At 39.9% G+C, this 19,867-nt stretch overlaps 1 protein-coding gene across 3 annotated transcripts in view; it reads left to right on the top strand.

Moving 5' to 3' along the window:
- The window catches only part of asic2 (acid-sensing (proton-gated) ion channel 2), a 409,281-nt gene that overhangs the window by 365,951 nt on the left and 23,463 nt on the right, over positions 1 to 19,867 (top strand). For all 3 annotated transcript variants that reach the window (XM_005921867.3, XM_042220657.1, XM_005921866.3), the window contains one exon: positions 10,125 to 10,275. In XM_005921867.3, the coding sequence (XP_005921929.1) occupies positions 10,125 to 10,275 (151 nt within the window). The remainder of the gene's footprint in view (positions 1 to 10,124; positions 10,276 to 19,867) is intronic.

Here is a 19,867-nt window from a genome sequence, read left to right as displayed (position 1 = left end):
GCACTTCAGGAAGCTACATCCAATCTCAAACAGACCATAATATTACAAATGCAAGGGAGTCATCATCTGGTCTTTCTGTTTATCGATTTTCAACAGAAAATGGCTCGTCTGCATCACAGAATCTATTCAAATAATGGAAAAAAACCTTGAGCAAGGGCCAGCATAGGTAATATGGCAAAACACTTACTTTTAGTAGATAGCTTTGCTGTGTCACTTATGCTAAAAGTAAGATATTTAAATATTGCAGGTTCACCTCAGGGTATGTTGATAGTTTGGACACCACGTGGGCAGAAGCAGATAAGTAAGAAGCCAATGGCATTAGAGCAAAAAAGAAGAAAACAGAACATATTCTCTTTACAGCGTAAATGTGCCATTTTCCTTTTTTTTTTTTTTGACTTGGCATCGTGTCAGCAAGCCATTTGCAAAGCTGAGATAACAAAATAGAATTGTATGGAAGAAAAGAAGATGAATTTAGACTAGAAGGGGTGTGTGACAGTCCAACATGAGGAGCAGCCACTTGACTTCAGTCAAGGTCACAAATTTAAAGACACCCCTCCAGCCAGAATTTCTCAAGTACAATGTTTTACCTGCATATACTGTGACTTTATGCAATCCTGTAACAGCCTGTATGTAAAGCATGAAACTACTTAAAACACCACCACTATGGTATGAGCTCTGCTGCTTAAAAAATAGTAGAGACAGTGGTTGTGATAGAACTGCTGTATTGGTATTCATTATATTCCACTGGCATACCTGATCAACTTGTCGATGCTATGAATGCATATTTACTAGGCTCTGCATTACACAGGAGCATGTTTAAGAGTGTAATTTGTTGGTGGTTAGTGTTAACAAGTGACCTTTCATCATGACAGGAATAGACACTAATGGCCATGTCATCTTTGGCTTCTTCTCTGTGGGAGGCGTTGCACTGCAAATAGGCAAGGTCATGCCATGTTTGCAGCTCTGGTCTTCCAGACATTCACACTTGCAGCTGTGAATACTAATGAGATGTGTTGTGCTGGTCAAAAGGCATTTTAATTGGCAGCCCAAATGTGCGCGCTCTCACTCACAGGTTGGCTCTCAGACCTCTGGCTTGAATAGAGGAAAAACTAATGCGATATCAGCAGCAACTGAGATCAACTGAGCACTGACACTTTGTACACTACACTGACTCGTGTAAGTGTAGCAGAAGCAACGCAGGGTATAAAGTTAAACTAGCATTCATTATTTTTAATGCAGTTCCTCTAAATGTATTACATGAACACTGTTTAAACAACACTAAGTAAAAAAACATTAATTAATTTTTCATGTGCATCCAAATCTGCCGATACAGAAGCTTCAACATTATATGTAGTAAACTGAGACATTTCCATATTAAATATTACATGTGATAAATAATGATACTAGATGTTCGGGATAAATAAAAATCTTTGATAAAACAGTATTGCACACTAACTACATCAAACATGCTTTGATATCACTGATGGCATGCTGTGTAGTCTTGTGTTGTTTTGCCTTTGTTTCTCACCTGTCTGGTTTGCATTTTAAAGCACAAGTCTGCAAATATGTCTATAATGTGTCTATGCAGGGACATAGATATTCCCAGGTAGCTGGAAAAGATGAGAGACCAGAAAAACAGTGGGGAAAAACGGCGTGATCGCTTTGATTTTGTGCAAAAACCTATTGTTTTGCAAAGACGACAGCTAGTCAGACATGCCTCAATCATCAGCATAAATGATTACAGCACTATACAGAAGTCACTGATTGCAAAAGCAATGACCAATGCATCGATTTTAACTCTGCTGCTGCTCCGTGTACTAAAATGCCCCATTTATAATCATGACATGTCCGACAAAATCAGCCTACACGTACACATGTATCAAAAACTATGATTGTGTGGTGAATATCCCATTCAGATCTGTAACAGCTGCAGAGTCGTAAACTGAATGCGCTGCATTGCTAGCGTTGGCTTCTTTTCTCTGTCTTATACGTGTCTTGCTTAAAGGGCGTGGTCAGCTGGAGTTCCTGTTCCATTCAAAACTACAAACATTAAAACAGATCGTTTGGAACAGAGTAAGAATCTAGTGTATGCAAGCACAATACAAAAACACATCTGCAGGGTAATCCCATCTGAAACTTGAAGTACACTTTCTGGGAATGTGTGAGGCTTTCAAGTTAAATATGTGAGCGTTGACGTAATATTTGCCAAAGGACCCTTGTGCAAGATACAGAACTCCAAGTTGCTCTGTGATGTGTTAACCCTATATTAAAACTGTTAATACATTAAGACCATCTCGACTGGCGCCAACCTTGGAAAAGGTGTCATTGCCATGCTCATTACAGACAGCTTTCTCCAAAGAGCAACTGTGACAAACTTCCGAAAGCAGCGATAGTTAATAATTGATCTATTTGCCTTTTCACTGTTGCTAATTAAATGTTAAATGAGAACTGATAATCCTATTCTCCTTAAGACATTTGTCATGCAGAGCAATGGTTTCTGTGCTATTTTACATTTCTGGTTTCTAGACAGGTTTGAGAAGTCATTACCTTCGACCATGTGACATCTCTGCTTGAAGTGGCAGTTCAGCGAGGAAGTGACAAAGACGGGGGACATGCAGGCAGGGTCAGTAGCGAGGATTTGCAAAATAACAGAACCCCTCTGTCAAGGATTTGTCAGGGTCTTTGTCATCAAGTGGCTGAAGAGGAGCCTTTCTGTCTGGTTGAGGTCTAATGAGATGTTGACCCGACCCTGGTCCTGTCTGTCAAACATCATCAGTCTTGACAAAAAGAGGCAAAGAAGGGCAAGCAGTGTCCCCCTGAATGCAATTCGCTCCTATAAAAAAAAATCCAGAGATGATAGAGATGTTGAGAATCAGGCAACAACTGCATTTTTTAAAGAAAATATTCAGTTCAAACTGTGCTTTCGTCACTTGAACACACAAATGTGTATCGGAATAGCAAATAACTGTTGGGTAATTACGCTTAATGGTACAGGCCCCCACCAATTAGCTAGTGAGGGTTAAATGGAACACTTCAGTCTCTGGAGGGTTTAGACAGCTGCGTAAATGAAGTTCATCTGAGGCATCGTTAGAAAATGCTTTCATTCAGGAAAAATGGTGGTGATGTGATGCATGTCAACACACGGTTTCTGCTAATGAAACCAAGTTCATTGCTGTGAAGTTGTCTCGGAGCTGACTGGTATAGCGATTATCCCGGCTTTACCAAGACGTTCGCACTAGCGCAGAACGATACCTGAAAAACCCTGACGCATCTTGTACCTGCAAATGAAGAATGATAGTGCCATGAATATTTATCTGCTGTCCTCGTCACACTGCTCCAGGAATTTTCTCTGTCATTTGTTTTGTGCACATACATATGCGTCTAGAGCACCTCTGTTTTGCAGAGGTGAATGAACCTCTAATGTGGTACTTCATATTCTTCCGAAGCGCACCACCTCTGTGGCAGCGTGGCATCAGGTAGTCGATCAATCATTTGTGTAAACCATCCATGAGAGGGCCAGTGTCAATAAAGGAGGAGGAGCATGAAATGAAAAACCCATCTCAAAAACACAGCAGCAGTGAAAAACCAACTATTACCCATGCACTTTAACCCCCCCTTTTTTTTTACAGAAACATAAAATATCAACATCAGACCCTCAAAACTGAAGATTTATGTTCTCAGCTCTGAGTTTTTAACCAGTCCTGAATAGGGAGCACTGTTTGGGTGAGAGAGGCTGCGGTTAATAATAACTCCAACCAATAGTAACAACCTTGTTAACCCATAATACTGTGCAGTCAAGAAATAATATGGTACTTTTTAGTAAGAGGCATGAATCCCACATTTTTGTCTGCCGAATTGCCTCTTGAGGAGTCACAATCAACATTTCTCCCTCCATCGACATTGAGGAGACAGCTGCTTTTAACAAACCCACTCTTAAAATAAAAGGAGAGAAGGTTGAGATGAAAAATGTTCCCATTTTTACGTGTTATTGATCAATATGAAACAGCTGTGGAACCGTAGAGTTAGACACACCTATGTATGTCTTTACAGTAATGTATGTTCAATACTACATTTGTCATAATTTGGCTGTGTGAAAGCAGGGAAGGACCCAAACGCAGACTTCTCAGAGTAAAGTAAACTGAAAAACAGAGCTTTATTTGCTAAATGGAAAAATAGTACAAAACTATACCGGGAATAAATAAGAAAGCAAAACATACGGATAAGGACGCAGAGAAACACACAACTATGAGGGAGATCGCGACACTGGAAAGACGAATACAAAGGGCTTAAATGACGAGGGAACAGGAAACACATGGGGAACACAACTGGGTCAAATTACACTCAACGAGACGGAGGACATAAAGCTAAACATAACACACGAGATGAGGTACCTTCAAGGTAAGAGAAGCAAAGCAAAACATGGCGCACACACACAGGAGACTACTAAATCAAAACAGGAAGTAATGGGAACAAACACACAGAGGCACAGACAGACCCAGAGGCACAATCTGATATTGTCGTGTTGGTGTTGTTCCAGGATCAACATAGTAAATGTTGTTCCAGGATCAACATTGCAAGTGACCAATCAGAATGTTGTGACGTCATACTTTTGCGACTTTGGGAAAAACTGCCGTAAAACGAAAAACTACTAAACTCTACTCTACATTTACTGTGTTGTTCCAGGAATAACACCAACACGACGATATCAGATAATCCGACACAGAGACATGACTGACTGGGGAAACATGGATAAGCATTGCAGGCAGGGGGAAACAGAATGAAACATGAGGAGGAAACAAGACACAAGAACTCACACAACCTATATAAACACAGACACACAGAGAAAGACACCGAGGGCAAAGACACAAGAAGAAAATACTAAAAAAAATTAAGGAACTAAACAGGGAATATAAGAAACTCACAGCAGAATAACTAAAGACTACTAATGAACCAGAACACAACCCATAATACAAAATACCACAAGAATACAAGAAAACACAAAATGCTGGACCAAAAGGACCCAGAACCATGAAATTTTACTGTTTCAGCCACTGATGTTAATAAAGTCCCTACAAGGTGTTTAAACTATCTCTCAGGTTTTGAAGGTCAGCGTTAGGAAGTATGGGGTAACATTATCTGTGTCTGAGTGTTATCTGGATATTTGCATATGACCATAGATTTCAGCTGATAATCAAAAGGATTCTCATTATCTCGACCGTTTCCAAATCGTGAGCAAATATCAGTGTGGGAGTTAGAACACTAAACTCTTGAGGATTCGCTGTGATGTAAAAATCAAGCGGCACTCGTAAAATATGTGTGATGTTGCTCACTTATAACAAGATTAGGGCTTGTTAGCAAACCCAGTTCAACCACAACCTGCTTTATGGCCTCTGCTCATTTTTGTTTTACTCATCTGCAGCTTTTTCATGGGCAGCTTGTAACGGCACAAAGAGAGTGTGGGAACGTCATAACAAGCACCCTCTTTTCCACTTTACACCTTTATTAGAAAAGCATTTTCACAATATAAGCATGTGTAAGTTACAAAGTTAAACCAGTGTACTTTATTAAAGTAGCCCATTATTATAGCTTATATTGTTCTGGGTTTGCCAATACTATTTGAGACAAGTGTTTAATATTTAAGGCTTTGTTATAGTTTTAAAGACTGCAGTCAGTGGTGCTGTTGCATTGTACTAAATCACAGTGTGAGGTGTTTGTGATATTGATGGGTATATTTTTTATTTTGCTGATTAGGGTTCAGGGAACAGTGGTGCTCCTGATTTATTAAACTGTTTCATTCTGTCACTTCCTTTCAATCAGCTTCGAAGTTGATGGTCGTTACAGTGATTGCTATTCATCTCATCAAATCTATCATTGCTTGTGTTACACACAAACTAACACACATTGTTACTCAAATAAGCTGCAATTTTAACTCAGCCTATTACTCATAAATGCCTTGTAGCCATTAGTTGGTTTTTGATGAACGGGAGGGGGCACAGAGAGATATTAGTGAAGGGCGAAGCTGTTGTCCACATACAGTAATTAGGAATGTGACTTTGTTTTGTTTATTCTCCCTCCCTGTGCACACACACATGAAAGGAGGAAAAAGTTTGTGAGACATATTCTCTGAAGCCCTGTTCAAGTCCAGGCCGAACGCTCTCTGCTTTTAAGTGATTATGTAGAACATTGCCTTTGGATTCGTGCGTGTTGCGTGTTTCTGTGGGCTCTGCTATATTTTTGGCTTTAGCAAATTAGAGCTGTGAACAACTGTCCTGTAGAAAGAAAGGTAGATGATGTGGAAATGAGGGGAAGTGCCCCTCTAGCAGGATGTATTTAATGCCAAGGCTGACCTTCACGTAGACATATTAAACAACAATGCTTTAACTGTCAGTGTTGTGTTTCTGTGTGTGCACTATGGAAAAAAAATACAATTTGACCAAACACTGCGCACAAAAGAACAGCTTAAAAATAATGAAAACGGGATGCTTCATTATTTAGTTTTGTTTATATTTATTCCAGGACAAACCATATTCTCTGCATTTCAGTCAGGATTGTTGCATGTTCATTCTCATTCCTTGTGCAGTTTTCCTGATTGTGATCAAGATTTTCCAATTTTTTTTCCCCCTATTCTAAAAGTTTTGATATAGATTGTGTATGGTGTATATATGATACTGCTTCCTAAAGCCTTGAACATACTGGAAGTGAATTGTGGTGATGTTGCAACCAAAGTTTATAGAAAGTGAATAATATTTGCCGACTTCAAGTGACTACAGGTGAAATAACTGCTGCCAATGCAAAGTGGGCAGGACCTGCAGTAAACTTTAAGGCGAGCACCTGAAGAAACTACTAAAGTAAAGAATACTGTTGATTGACATATAACCTCCGAGTAAAGACATTAGAGGGTCACCTAGGCAACCAGAGCTGAGAATATCACAAGTGGCAGATTCAAAGTGATACGCGGCAAACAAATCACTTCCAGTGTGTACACGGCTTAGATGTCAGCCTTGTACCCTCGATGCTTGAGTTCTCAATCACCTGAAAATGCTTTCATGTGTCATTTTGGTTGGGGTGTTGCTGGGCAACCTTAGCTTCATACGCCACACAACATCTATATCCTCTTGTCCTTGTCTCGTGTGGAGACAGATGCTTTGTTTTATATTAGTGTAGATTTTCTCATAATTCTTCATTTCCCGAGGGAAGATTTACACCTCCTCCGTGACATCCTCTTATAAGGCACAAATCCTTGTACTGTTGTGGAAAATGTTATATTTGATGAAATTCGGGCAACATACCGATTGAGCAGTCACTTCCAGCTCCATCACTCATAATAGCGTGTTTGTGTATGAATTTGTCATCTAATATTGTCTCCATTTTTGTGCTTTTGGTGTACTTCCTCTGACCCTCACCTCAGCAATCATGAGATAAGATAACCTTTATTAGTCCCACACGTGGGAAATTTGTTCAATCAACATTTTGCCTGTATAAAGCTCGGCAGCTAGAGCGTAAATATAAAAAAATCTGGCTTAACTGTTGATTCACAAATCTATAAATACCACATACTTCAGTATAAAGACTCCATCAGCAAGGCCAAACAAAGCTTCTACTCTGGTATTATCAGTTCTTATGAGGGTACAAGGACTCTGTTTTCAGTTCTCAACAAACTAATTCAACCCCCAACGCTTTACCACCACACATCTATTCCTCTGAAACCTGCAACTCCTTGATGCTGTTCTGGACTACGAAAATCAATAAACATCCACCAGCAACTCAGATCAAATGTTGTGTCTACGCCCTCTCCAGAACCTTTTCTCCTTTTTGAGCCGTTTTCCACTTTTCATCTTCCTGATTTATCTGATATTTCCGAGTTCATATGTAAATCAAAGCCTGCCACATGTCATCTTGACCCCATGCCCACGGGGCTTGTGAAATCCTGCCTCTCTTCCTTACTCCCACTCATTTCTGCTATCATTCACTCTTCTCTCACCACCAGTATCGTTCCCTCCTTATTCAAGACTGCTCTAGTCACTCCTATACTGAAAAAAACCTTCTTTAGATCCTAACAACTTTAACAACCTCCGTCCGATTTCCAATTTAACCTTCATTTCTAAGATACTCGAAAAAGTGGTTGCAGCTCAACTTCATTTACACCTGGTTAATAATAATAGTATCTACGAGAGATTTCAATCTGGTTTTTGCTCATGTCACAGTACAGAAACTGCTTTACTTAAAGTCACTAACGATCTTCTAATCTGAGCTGACTCTGGTCTTCTCACCATTCTCGTCCTTTTAGATCTGAGCTCAGCCTTCGACACCATTTCTCACTCTGTACTTCCAAGCAGACTTTCCTCTCTCGGCATCTCTGACACACCCCTCGCCTGGTTTCAATCATATCTCCTCGACCGTTCCCAGTTTATTCAACTAAGATCATCCCACTCTCGTCTATTCCCCATCTCCTCTGGTGTACCTCAAGGCTCAGTTTTAGGCCCTCTTCTCTTCATAATATACATCCTCCCTCTAGGTACCATTTTCCGCAAATTTGATCTTCAGTTTCACTGTTTTGCTGATGACACCCAGTTATATCTCTCTTGCAAACCTGATTCCTCCCTCCCACCTTCCTCCCTTACAGAATGTCTAACCAAGTTAAAATCCTGGTTTACCTCTAATTTTCTAAAGCTCAATGAGGATAAAACTGAGATCCTCCTTATTGGCACCAAATCCAACCTTTTGAAGGCAAACCATTTCTCACTCACCATCGATAACTCCACAGTTTTCCCTTCTCCTCAGGTTAAGAGCCTTGGTGTCATCAAGACAGTTCACTTTCCTATAAATCTCACATCAATAATCTCACCCGTTCTGCCTACTTCCATCTACGCAACATTAACAGATTGCTTCCTCCTCTTTCCACCCAGTCTACGTCCATTCTTGTACATAGTCTTGTTACCTCCCGTATTGACTACTGCAATTCTCTTCTGCATGGTCTCCCCCAAAAATCCCTCCATAAGCTTCAACTGGTTCAGAACTCTCCTGCTCGCATTATCACCAGAACCCCCTCCTACCAGCACATCACCCCTGTTCTTCAGGAACTTCACTGGCTCCCTGTGAAATTCCAGATAATATTCAAACTTCTTCTGCTCACCTTCAAGGCCCTTCATAACCTCGCTCCTCCTTACCTTTCTGACCTGTTAACCACTACCTGTTCTGCCCGTTCACTTTGATCTTCTTCTTCTATCCAGCTTGCTGTACCTTCCTTCCGCCTCACCACCACGGGAAGCAGAGCTTTCAGCTGCTCTGCTCCCAGGCTGTGGAGCTCTCTGCCCCCAAAAGTGTTTTATCCTACTGTAAAGTGTCCTTGGGTGACTTGAAAGGCCCTCATAAATAAAATTTATTATTATTATTATTATAATGTTTGATACCGAGCAATTTTTTGATTTTAAACATAGTGTTTGAATAAAAACAGGAACTGATAGAAGTTCAGCAGCACAATATTTTATCATTTAGACGCACCAAACTGCAAACAATAATAGTATTTTACCAAAAGCAATATAGATGCTGTCAAACCATATCCATCTGAAAAACCAAAGGAAAGCACAAAGCAGAAATGTATTATTAATTCCACTGCTTATTCCCTAGTGCAGTGAATGTAGCACCTGTTGTATTCCACCTTGTGTAAGCAAAGGTGATTTACAATTACACTGGTTCATGCTCATAAAAGCAGCCGTGGAACATGTTTACGTGCACGTGCAAAATGACAACATGTCACAGTAGACCGACTTGCTCCAAATAGGGAGATAAGGTGCACAGATGTGTAGTGACAGTGTCATAACTGTGCATATCATAAGAGGGAGAACCAAGCTGAAACCTTTATAGATTCATATTGAAATACATAATAATTGACAACTCAAGGGAAACATTAGGCTCATGAAAAATCTAATCGCAGCTCGTTATCATTCTATAGATATATATTTAATTGCTAAATTGATGCCTTTGGTGTGAAATAAATCCACTTTTAAATTAGACCCTTCGGTGTGCCGCCAAATGTCTCTACTTCAGTGATATTTTTATAGTCTGAGGTCTCTGTATCATCATCAATAAATCGTAAGTCATCACTTCTCTCTGTCTTCGCTTAGGTGTTCACCAGATATGGGAAGTGCTATATGTTCAACGCAGCAGAGGAGGGGAAGACGCTGCGCACCACCATGAAGGGAGGGACTGGAAATGGCCTGGAGATCATGCTCGACATCCAGCAAGATGAATACCTGCCTGTATGGGGTGACACAGGTAGGCCTGGAAACATGCTCACCATGATGTTCAAAAATAAGTTCATTACTGATTGATTTCCCTTTCAGTACCAGGTTAAAAACAAGACCACTATAGTTAAACGGGGCGATTTCAAATGAAGGATTCATTTTGTTCTCTGCTTTTTTTCTTCACTTGTAGCTTTTTGCTTGATTATATGATCCATGCAACAGCAATATTTAGTTACTTTGACTGATTTGTACCTCTTTCCTTGATGTGATTGCATCCAGGATGCCGTATGAACTCGTGCAACACTTGCACTTTAGATTCATCCACCTATGAGTCAGTCATTCCTGGTTTTGGTAAAAGCTTGTTTTCGTGTTCTTTTTGTCAATACCTCAAAAACTGTGTTGTTCTAAGCTTCAGCGTTAGCATGCAATATTTCATAAAATGCATTTTACACAGCTTACAAAACATTATTCTATTCCACATAAAACAAGTGGATTTCTTGAGAGTCCACTTGTTTCAGTCAACTCTCAAAGTTATTTCTTTCTTTCCATCGTTTATTTATTTGTCTGTCTGTGTTATGGGGATATTTTAACTGATCTCTTGCAAAGTGAATTTCAGACGGTAAAAATCATTGCAATGTTTAAAAAGCTATTTCCCTAGTTGTAGCCCAAACTGATCCTTTGGACTGATGGTATTTTTTTTATTCACTTTATTTACTTTAGACATAATAAATAAAAAAGCAATTTGTGGGTTTTTTTGTTTCTCCTGATGAAATCTCTTTAGGGACAGATTCATACCGAGAAATTCCAAATCAAAGTTTTAGAAAACTGAATGTGAAATTTTAAAATGCATGAGATGACAGTCATCAGTTTTTTTTCAATCCAAACAACTATAAATCTCTTCTTGTTTATACTTGTAAATCAGATGAAAAATGTTATTACCATTCCTGTCTTTTTAAAAAGTAAAAAGTATTGCACTGTATTGAGCTCAATACCCAAGGATTTAATTGAATAGAAGACTTATTTATATCGCTTTTCTAGCCCACATCAAGCACTTCTTGTTGCACGACTGCTGTTGTATTCTCTTTGAGAAAGGCTCTAAGCAAATTTCTCAGGATATTTTCATTTGATGCATCTTCATTTATGCTCAACTGTGGGCATATTTTTCCTTTCAGAATGTAGACGTCTTACAGATCATAATACATATTCAAACTCTTTTCAACTCAAACACTGAAACCTCTCGAATTTATTTTGTAAAATAGTGGAGCTTTAAATTATCCTATTTAGTGAGATACATGTAAATATCTTATTTTTGATGCAGGGTGACTGTTTAAGGGAGGCTTGTTTTGTAAGCAGTGCCATATTGTAGCACATTGAATGACCAGCTCACGGCTAAAACAAGTGGAAGGGTAGACAGGGGAGTTCACAGCAGCTAGCCAAGCAATGCACAGCTCTGCAGATGGGCATTAGTTTTGGATATTAAAAAACTATCATCAGAAACTCCACGTCCTCTTACTCCTTATCTCGTTCTATTTACACTGGGTTTTGTAGGATTCCACCTAAACCTCCTTTAGGTTTTAATTCAGTTTGAACATGCTGTACTTCTGCCACCACCCTGACAGCATGTGGAACTCCTTCTCCCAGCAGGCTCCAGTTTTCAGTGCCCTTGTTTATCCCCTTGTGGTTTAATTAGCCTGGATGCACTGAGTCAGCCTCAGCATGGAGCATGCTGCTTCCTCAACTGAGCCAGGTCTCTGTGCTGTCCAGACATGATGGCAACATGCTGCACAGGCCCTAATTCCACATCTCCTCCCACCAGTTATCTTTTTCTCCATCCAGACAACCCACCTTCTTTCCTCCCATGGCTTCCCCTACTGTCCATCATCCAGAAGTGCAGCAGTTGGGTCTCTGGGGTTCTATTAGCACACTACAGTATCCAGGATGCTGCAGGGCAACCATGATACTCCTCACTTTATCATGACGGACAAACATCGCAAGAAATGTGTTTCATTCTGTGAAAAATGAACAAGACAGATATAACTTTGAGAGGTGGGAGAAAACAGATGGCCTGTTGCCTGGAAACGCAGCTTTCTTCTCGCCATGTTACTGACCAAACTGCTCAGTGAAGGAAATCATAAATGGACAGGATCTGTCTGTTTTTCCTATCCATACTGCTGCCTGCAAAATGAGTCCTCAGCCAGACTTTAAATAGTTAAATTCTCACCAGGAAATTAATTAGAGTAATTAGGACACCATTGTGGTTCATGATCAAGCATTTTTTGTTCTTTCTTCTTATATTCAGTGGGTAAAGTAAGTATGGATCACTGGTTTTCAAAGTAAATAGATTTCTTAATATGCAGTTGACATGAAATTCTCACCAGATGTTGGTAACAACCCATCCAATCCACACATGGAAAGAAAATATCAAACCATAAATGTGGATAAATTCAGTTTTGTAACACAGGGAAAAAGTATTGAAAATATGAAGAAGGGAGGTGCAGGAAGGCATGGAAGCTCATGACACCAGCTAAAATCTATCAGTGATAGATTTTAGCTGGTGTGAAATCTATCAATGCTTACACTTAGTGCAAATTAATACCAGCTGGTTTAGTCCCACCTGATGGCATATAAAAAGGTGTCTCATTACCAAGGTGTCACACAAGAAACACATCAGGATGGATAAAACCAAGCTCACTCAAGACTTTTGCAACCTTATTGCTGCAAAACACGCTGATGGCATTGGTTACAGCAAGAATTTCTATTGAAGGTTCCAATGAGCACTGCTGGAGCCATAATCAGGAAGTGGAAAGAAGATCATTTCGCCATGATCAGATGACTAAATGCACTGAGTCGCAATGGCTTAGTGCATTTGAAGAAAAGGGATGTTGAAGCATGTTTGCTGAACAACAATTAGAAAGACCTGTGAAATACTGGGAAATGTAGTCTGGTCCCAGGACCAGACCAAACATGAGCTCGTTGGATGCCATAATACAAGACCATGTTTGGAGGTAAAAAGGCATCATATTTCCCCCCCAAAAACACCATACCAACAGTGAAGGTTAGAGGTGAAAACATTATGGTGTGGGGATGTTTATCACATGGCCCTGGCACACTTTATATATTTGAAGGAATCTTCTACCATCTACCAGGATGATGAAGATTAAATCAGGGTGGGTGATTCAGCAAGACAATGATCCCAAACACACAGCCAAGGAAACTGTGAATTGGTTTCAGAGCAAGAAAATAAGTCTGCAAGATTGGCCTGAACTGAATCTAATTGAAAGTCTTTGGAAAGAACTGAAGCTCACAGTTCATAGAAGGAGCCCACAGAACCTTCGGGATTTAAAGACTGCTTGTATGGAAGAATGGGCTAAAATCAGACCTGGACAATGCATGCCATTAGTTTTAACATATAGGACCTGTCTTGAAGCTGTCATTGCAACAAATGCTTGTGTATAAGGTGTTAAATACATTTCAGTAAGCGTGCTCAAAGCTTTTTCCCTGTGTCATTTCTTCTTATTACAAATAATTTATGGCTTGATTTTGTTGCATGTGTGGACTGGGTGGGCTGTTACCAACGTCCGGTGAGAATTTCATGTCAATAGCATCTTAAGAAATATATTTAGAAAGCTGATGACGTCATCAGTACTTATTTTACCTGCTGCTTAACTGCTGCTCGAAAGAGTTTCCACAGAAAACTGTTATATGGTCGGAGTTTTCAGCCAAGCTTTTTTATATTTTTATTTTATACTGGATGGGGGCTTATAAGAACACATGCATAAGGACAAACTGCTTTTAGAAAGAAAACATGTGCAGGACCTTCTTTTAAGCAAGCCAGAAACTGAAGCACAGCCCCGTCAGAGCAAATCTGAGTGCCAGGACATCATCTTCTACTGGGTCATCTGATAAACATTTTACCCATCTAATTGGCAAATCTCATACAGAGTATGCTATTTAGGCTTGTTTGGCATGCATACAGTACCTGTACATCAGTGAGCAAATTTGTCAGCTCAAATTCATGCCAGCTCCTCTTTTGCAGTTGTGTATGACCTGATACATATTTGCTGTTATCTATATCAGTCTACGTATTTGATAGTTTGAAAACCATTTTGTCATTGCAGTTGAAACGATTTAAAAATCATATAAGTAATCATAGTATATAATAATTTATCTTGCATATTGTTATTATAATGTGGCAGCTGTCTTTCTGCCAGACAGGCAGGCTGTACTGTAGAGAGTTATTGCATGTGGTAGAGTGGAAAAGGAAGAGGATCTAAAATCCTTGAGGGGTGCCATATTCAATGTAAGGAGGGAAGGAACTGGATTATTAAGTAAATATTTTTGCTTTGGCTGTTTTAAGAGCGCTCTAGTACTACATTAAACCTCTGAAAATTTCATAATACCTAGAGTTCATCCGTTTTTCCATTTAAAGTCAGCAAGCAGTCTTTATGCACTCAGCACCCCGTCCATTCAATAGCACAACAGTGTTTGTAGAATAATGAAAAGCCCCTCAGACACATTACAGGCAAAGCCGCAAACTGTGATGACACTGAAGTCCAGTCCTTTCTTATATCAGATATATTTGTGTTTTCATCATCATCACAGAGGATTTCTTTAAAGATAAAGTCAGCCCTTCTGTAAAAAAAATAGGCTGTTCTAAACAGCCAGTTGTATTGTGCCCTGGTTGAAGGGATGCAGATTGTAAGAGATATGCAAAGAATCACAGTCAGGAGTTTCTGTCTTCTTCTGTTGTCTATTTTCCCTCTGTTTGCCATTCATCTTATCAGATTTTAGCTTCCATCATATGTGGCAAACAGGAAAGTGCAACCCAAACAAGCCTCAGAGTCCGCCGTTAAAATCGTGCCTTGTCTGTACATTTTCTGTCTGCCGTTAGGAAATGAAAGCGATGGTGAAAACACTGAGAAAGGGAGCAGTTTTTTTTTTCAGCAGCAGGTTAAGCCAAGTGCAAGTGGAATTGGAAAGTCCTTGATCCTTTTATCTTTACTTTTTGTATCTTTTCCTTTTGTGATGTCAGTGTGATGTTCTCAAGTGCAATCTTTTGTGTGTGGGGTTTTTCTTCTTGGATATTTAGACTGCATCTTTGATTGAACCGTATTGTTTCTTAAATTGATGAGGGGAAAAAACACAAGGGATCAGTTTAATTCTTAATCAATCTGCCATCCAAATATTATGTTTAGTTGGGTATTTTTACAGGATTGTGGGTCAAAAAAATCTTTCTTCACATCTTAGCTACAGTAGCATAGGTGGCACATCTGAATGCTTTGCTCATTTGCTGCTTTTTGCTGTTTCATTCAGTCTGCTTGGAAACTATTATTACTCTTCATGTCAAGATTTTGCAAAGCCAGCATTTTAGCTCTGTATGATTTGTCTGTTGCTCAGATTTGTCTACAATGTTTCTATCTGAATATGAATTGAATTGATGTTGCTGTAGCTTTTTGCAAAAAAATGCCAGACATAAGACTGAATACAGAATCCGGTTGAATTCATTTATGTTGAACAGAGAAGCCGAGTACTGAATGAACGATTAAACAAGTGAACATAAACATAGATTGAGTATTCAAAAAATGTAGAGATGTGAACTTTTCCATGAAGACTGGAAAACTTGTGAGCTGTTAAAGATCATATGGTATGATCAAACAGTCCAGAAAAGTTGCTAAATGGACTTCATGGTGGGAATTTCGGAAGGTGAAAAATGTGAGTGCATTTAAGAAATTGATTTTAGTTCAACACAAGTTGAATTTTTATATATGAAACTGCACAGCGCATGAATATATGCTATAGAAGTCAGCATCATCTTTCTGGGGCTGTGGTTAGTCACAGTGATTCCTGACGCTAAATGCTGGACATGTGCTCACAAGTCTGTGCTTTAAGTCCTCTTGATTCCAGAGGTCAACAAGGCATTTTTTGTGCTGTGAGCTGCAGCTCAACTGGGGAAAAGAAAGAGAAGAAAGAAAGAGGGAAATAAAAACAGCAGGGAAGAGGAATGGTAATAAAGGGCAAAAGAAAAAAACAACAAAACAAACAAACAAAATACATATATCAATCACATCGATCACCTGTTGAGAAAGAAGATAGGCCTCCATACCTTGGAGGGCCTGAGATGTCCCTAGAGAGGTGGCGTCTGATACCCGACCTGACATATAGACACAGTACATCCATTCCCACCCTCATGCTCTCATATGCAATTACTCAGCACTCACCCAACGTGGAGACAGACATAAATAGACACTGTACACACAATCACACTCCCCAAGCGTACTCTATACCCCTGGTCTAGGTACCCTTGCCCCTGGAGGGGGAAACTGCATCCAGACCCAGGTAGTGTTACCCTTTTCCCTGGGGTGGAGAGAAGCAGACCCGCCCCGACTCCGCAGCAGCAGGGAGGCTCCACATTCCAGACCCCAATCGGACGGCCAACTCCTCCTCCCACACACATACATTAACTCCTTGATGTATGTGTGTTTTAAGGTGCATATAAAACCCAGGAGGGCATGGAGCTACCTGCCAGAGAGCAGCAGCGCATAGCCCCTCATGATAGCCCTCAATGTCCATCCGACATTTGTGCTCCACTAGCTTCCTTATTTATTTATTTTAAAGATAAAACCTTATTGTAGTGGTTTACACATTTGTTTGGCAAGCAAAAGGTTGCTGGTTCATTTCCATTTAGAGATACAAATTCTCTTCTGGGTTGTGTCAGGAAAGGCAAATCAAACATGCGGAGCTACCCACTGTGACCACCCCTTGTGACAAGAGAGTAACCGAAAGTAGCTTCTTTTTTTAATTAATTTTTTTACAGGTCAGCTTTAAGGTGATTTTTTCCTTCTTTTTCCACTGAGCCATAGTCTCTGGTGGCTTTCTCCATGTTGCACCTTGAGGTAATTTTGTTTCCCTATAAAGAGAAATGGGGTCTTGGCAGTATTTCTGATTGCAAGCAGGCCTATCAGCAATTCAGAATGATTCTAAATTGCTAAATTATGCACTTTGGTAAAGATAAAAGTGTCAGGTTCACACATTGTAAGAATCTGATTGTAATTCTAGAAACAGCTCAATATAGTAATGAGTAAATGAGCCCCAACACAAGCATGTGCACGACTAGGTTAACATCCGCACTGTTTGCACACTACTTTATCATGTTCGGATTACCATCTGTCTCAGTAAGTATGTATTTACTGAAATAAAAGGACACATTTAAATGTTGAACTGATGCTTGATTAGAAGGAAAGAGAGGAAGAAATAGAGCTTATTTGTTTTCATCTGACGATCATACATTTTTTATTGGACCAAGAGGAATGCAAAAAGTCAAGATGATAATAAAAAGAGACAAGCACATCAAATATAAACTGTAGTCAGTCGCTAAGTGTAATACATGAGCATTAATAATAATAATAATGGATTGCATTTATATAGTGCTTTTCTAGGCACCCAAAGCGCTGTACAATTCCACTATTCATTCACTCTCACATTCACACACTGGTGGAGGCAGCTACAGTTGTAGCCACAGCTGCCCTGGGGCAGACTGACAGAAGCGAGGCTGCCATATCGCGCCATCGGCCCCTCTGGCAACACCAGTAGGCAGTAGGGTAAAGTGTCTTGCCCAAGGACACAACGACCAGGACAGAGAGAGCAGGGGGATGGAACCGGCAACCTTCTGGTTACAGATGAGCTTCCCAGTCCCCTGAGCCACGGTCGCCCCAAGACATTCACATGATTATACAGAGTTTATGAGTGAAGGCTTCTTATATTCACTTTCTTTTGAAATTTTTCTTCCGCTTGCCAGCTGCCATGTCATTTTTGCTCTCCTACATTACACCCATAATACAGACCTTTTATAAAGCCTGACATGCCCAGTCCTCAATGTGACAAATCCTGTAGAAAGGTGAAATAGAGAGAGGAAGGTGATAGGCTGTGGTAGGACTTTTTCATCATATCTTTTACACACTATTCATGCACCCACAGTCTTGCATGCACAGATCAGTCGATCGTCTTCTTTTGCTTACTTCTCTGTTTGCCCATAGTGAGCTGAAACCTGAAGGGGAATGGAGGTGAAATCAGAACACCACCTGCATTTAAACAGTCAAACAAAGCAAGCAGGATTCAAGTTATGACTGTAGCTGTTGATAGCATCCTAAGTTAGTCCAGCCCTCTGACTGCACAGAGGGCAATATAAGTCAAATGAGTGTGACTGCAGTGATGAAATAGATGGTAACTGCAGATCTGTGATTCTGCTAAAGCTATGGTCATATGTAGCAAACATCATTATTCACGATCCCCTTGATCATCTTTTGATAAGGGAAGATGAACTGATGGGAGCACAAACAAGCACAGCCATTCCCATTTGCTCTGATCTCTTATGCTCTCACATGCGCGCACATATGTACTACTAATAACACATTTTCAATCACAGCAAGAGATCATTGTTTCATGTGCTGCATCTTGTTCTGTGTAAATTGATGTCTTGTTATGAGAGATAAAGGTCTCGAACAGTCTGATTCTAGTGTCTTACAACTAAGCAACATTCATTTGCAGGACGGTTAGCTTATTTGGTGTTCTTTATCATCATTTATTACCTTTATGCAGTTGCTCTTCACTGCTGGATTTGTTTCTATTAGCTATGTAATGCAAGACAACTGGGTGTGAATAAAAGCTAATGTAAAGTCAAGCTTTTTCCAGCTTGTCATTTGCGTGAATATGCTGCTTTTTGTAGGCTATGTGGGAAGTTAATGTCTTTTTTTTGTCATGAAAACACAAATCAGCACAAGTATGATGATTAGCTCTTTCCACATTTTATAGACCAACACGTTAACTTAAAAATCGTGGTTAATTGCTAATAAAAATACTGCCATGGCTTGATTCTGAGCTATATATGTGTCTGCTTCTGCTAAAATAACATTTTAATCCCCTGTTGGAATAAAATAAAATTGATAGTTGATATGTGAATACTCTGGAAAGGCGAGCTACCTGGTGAGTACTAGAACTGCTGTCTGTGACATCCTGTAGAGACTTTTGATTTGAAGGGAATCTCGGAAGAAATTATGCACACAGTTTGTTAGCTTCGCCTGATGGTGCAGCTGCTGCGATGGGCTACTAAGAGAGGAGCAGACACACTCCCGTGTAAAAAGATCAACCCGAACATGACCATCATTCACAGAGAGCCAGGTCGTTTTCTCATATTTATTAGCTGTCAAATGTGAAAGTCTGCTACTGATCTCAGTGAATGATCGGGTCTTGTCTGCCTGGAAATTTGCAGATTTGGGTAAAATAGGGTGACATGCTGCAGTTTCTGCTCTTCAGAAAAGCAGAAAAATCATCATCAAGTAGACTGTTTTATAACTCTGATATGGAGAGACGGCCTCATTCTTGAGGAAGATTGAGGCTGACTTGACAGTTTTCGAGAGGACAACACCCTCCATCAAGAGGATGAGCCACAGAAGGTCATTGCTGAAAAGGGTGGCTGTTCACAGAGAACGAAAACTTGACTGGAAGAGAAAAATGAAAATATTTAAAAGTCAGTTCAAGAACTTGGGAGAGCTTAACATGCTGTGGACTGCAGCTGGTGTCAGTGAATCAAGAGCCATCACATACCAGCGTCTTCAGGAAAGGGGCTA

Source organism: Haplochromis burtoni, unplaced genomic scaffold (genome assembly GCF_018398535.1).
Source record: "Haplochromis burtoni strain Fernald_Lab_line unplaced genomic scaffold, NCSU_Asbu1 Contig_52, whole genome shotgun sequence".
Taxonomy (NCBI): Eukaryota; Metazoa; Chordata; class Actinopteri; order Cichliformes; family Cichlidae; genus Haplochromis; species Haplochromis burtoni.
This window is presented reverse-complemented; position numbering and strand designations above follow the sequence as displayed.